The sequence below is a fragment of the Microtus ochrogaster genome, chromosome 8 (assembly GCF_000317375.1).
Source record: "Microtus ochrogaster isolate Prairie Vole_2 chromosome 8, MicOch1.0, whole genome shotgun sequence".
In the NCBI taxonomy this organism is placed as follows: Eukaryota; Metazoa; Chordata; class Mammalia; order Rodentia; family Cricetidae; genus Microtus; species Microtus ochrogaster.
In genome coordinates, this window is record NC_022015.1 from 85,111,750 (window position 1) to 85,112,913 (window position 1,164).

The window sequence follows — 1,164 nt, forward strand, 5'->3', positions numbered from 1 at the left end:
ATCATCTATCTGAGGTAGGATTTCGCTGTGCACCCATGGCTGGCCTGGACCTCTCTATGATGACCAGTCTGTCTGTCTGTCTGTCTATCTATCTATCTATCTATCTATCTATCTATCTATCTATCTATCTCTCTATCTATCTATCAATCATCTATCTGAGGTAGGATTTCGCTGTGCACCCATGGCTGGCCTGGACCTCTCTATGATGACCAGCCTGCCTTTGCCTCCTGGATGCAGGGGTTAAGGACAGTCTACATCCCCATTTTATAGGAGCGGAAAAATAAGCAAGGGCTGAAAACAATTAATCATCCAAGCTATAGCTAAGCTGAAAGTCCAGTGCTCTCAAAACAGTCCTGTGATCTATGTCTTCCTCTAGATGATCCTGAAATCTCTATAGGAAGTAAAAGGGATTAGGAAGGTAGCTTTAGGGTCCTCACATGTGTATTTAATGATAGTGACCTGCTGGTTGGGCAGTGTTGTGTAGTAGTCTTACTTCTGACACTTTCCATGCCTGTGTCCTGTTGTTCACAGAAAGTGTCACCATGGGTAGGCTTACGCAAGATCAACATTTCCTACTGGGGATGGGAGGACATGTCTCCCTTTACAAACACAACGCTGCAGTGGCTTCCTGGAGAACCAAATGATTCCGGATTCTGTGCTTATCTAGAGAGGGCTGCAGTGGCAGGACTGAAAGCAAACCCTTGTACGTCTATGGCGGATGGCCTCGTCTGTGAAAAGCCCGTTGGTAAGTAACTGCACCCGCCTTCTGTGTTCTCTTCAGACTGCTGCCCAGGCTCCCTCTCCAGAGTGCGGGGACTTGTTGAGCCTTTTGTAATATTCATCCCTCACACCAATGTTTATTTCTATACCCAAGTTGTTTTTTTTTACTGAGCTTAGCATTAAGTTGTAATGGGGAAATGTTTAATTTTGCATATTTTCTTAAAATTTTCTTATACTTTTACAAACATTTTAATAATTTATTTACTCTGCTTTGTGGATAAGTGTTTTGCTTGCATATATGTCTGTGTACCATATGCATACCTGTGGAGGTCAGTAGAGAGGGTCCAATCCCCTGGAACTGGAGTTTCAGATGGCTGTGAGCCTGTGTGGATGTCAGTAGAGAGGGTCCAAGCCCCTGGAACTGGAGTTTCAGATGGCTGTGAG

At 44.4% G+C, this 1,164-nt stretch overlaps 1 protein-coding gene across 1 annotated transcript in view; it reads left to right on the forward strand.

The window, feature by feature from the left end:
• Atrnl1 (attractin like 1) overlaps window positions 1–1,164 on the forward strand; it is a 558,188-nt gene that overhangs the window by 106,861 nt on the left and 450,163 nt on the right. The window contains exon 16 of the mRNA XM_005352541.3: window positions 532–745. Within this exon, the coding sequence (XP_005352598.1) occupies window positions 532–745 (214 nt within the window). The remainder of the gene's footprint in view (window positions 1–531; window positions 746–1,164) is intronic.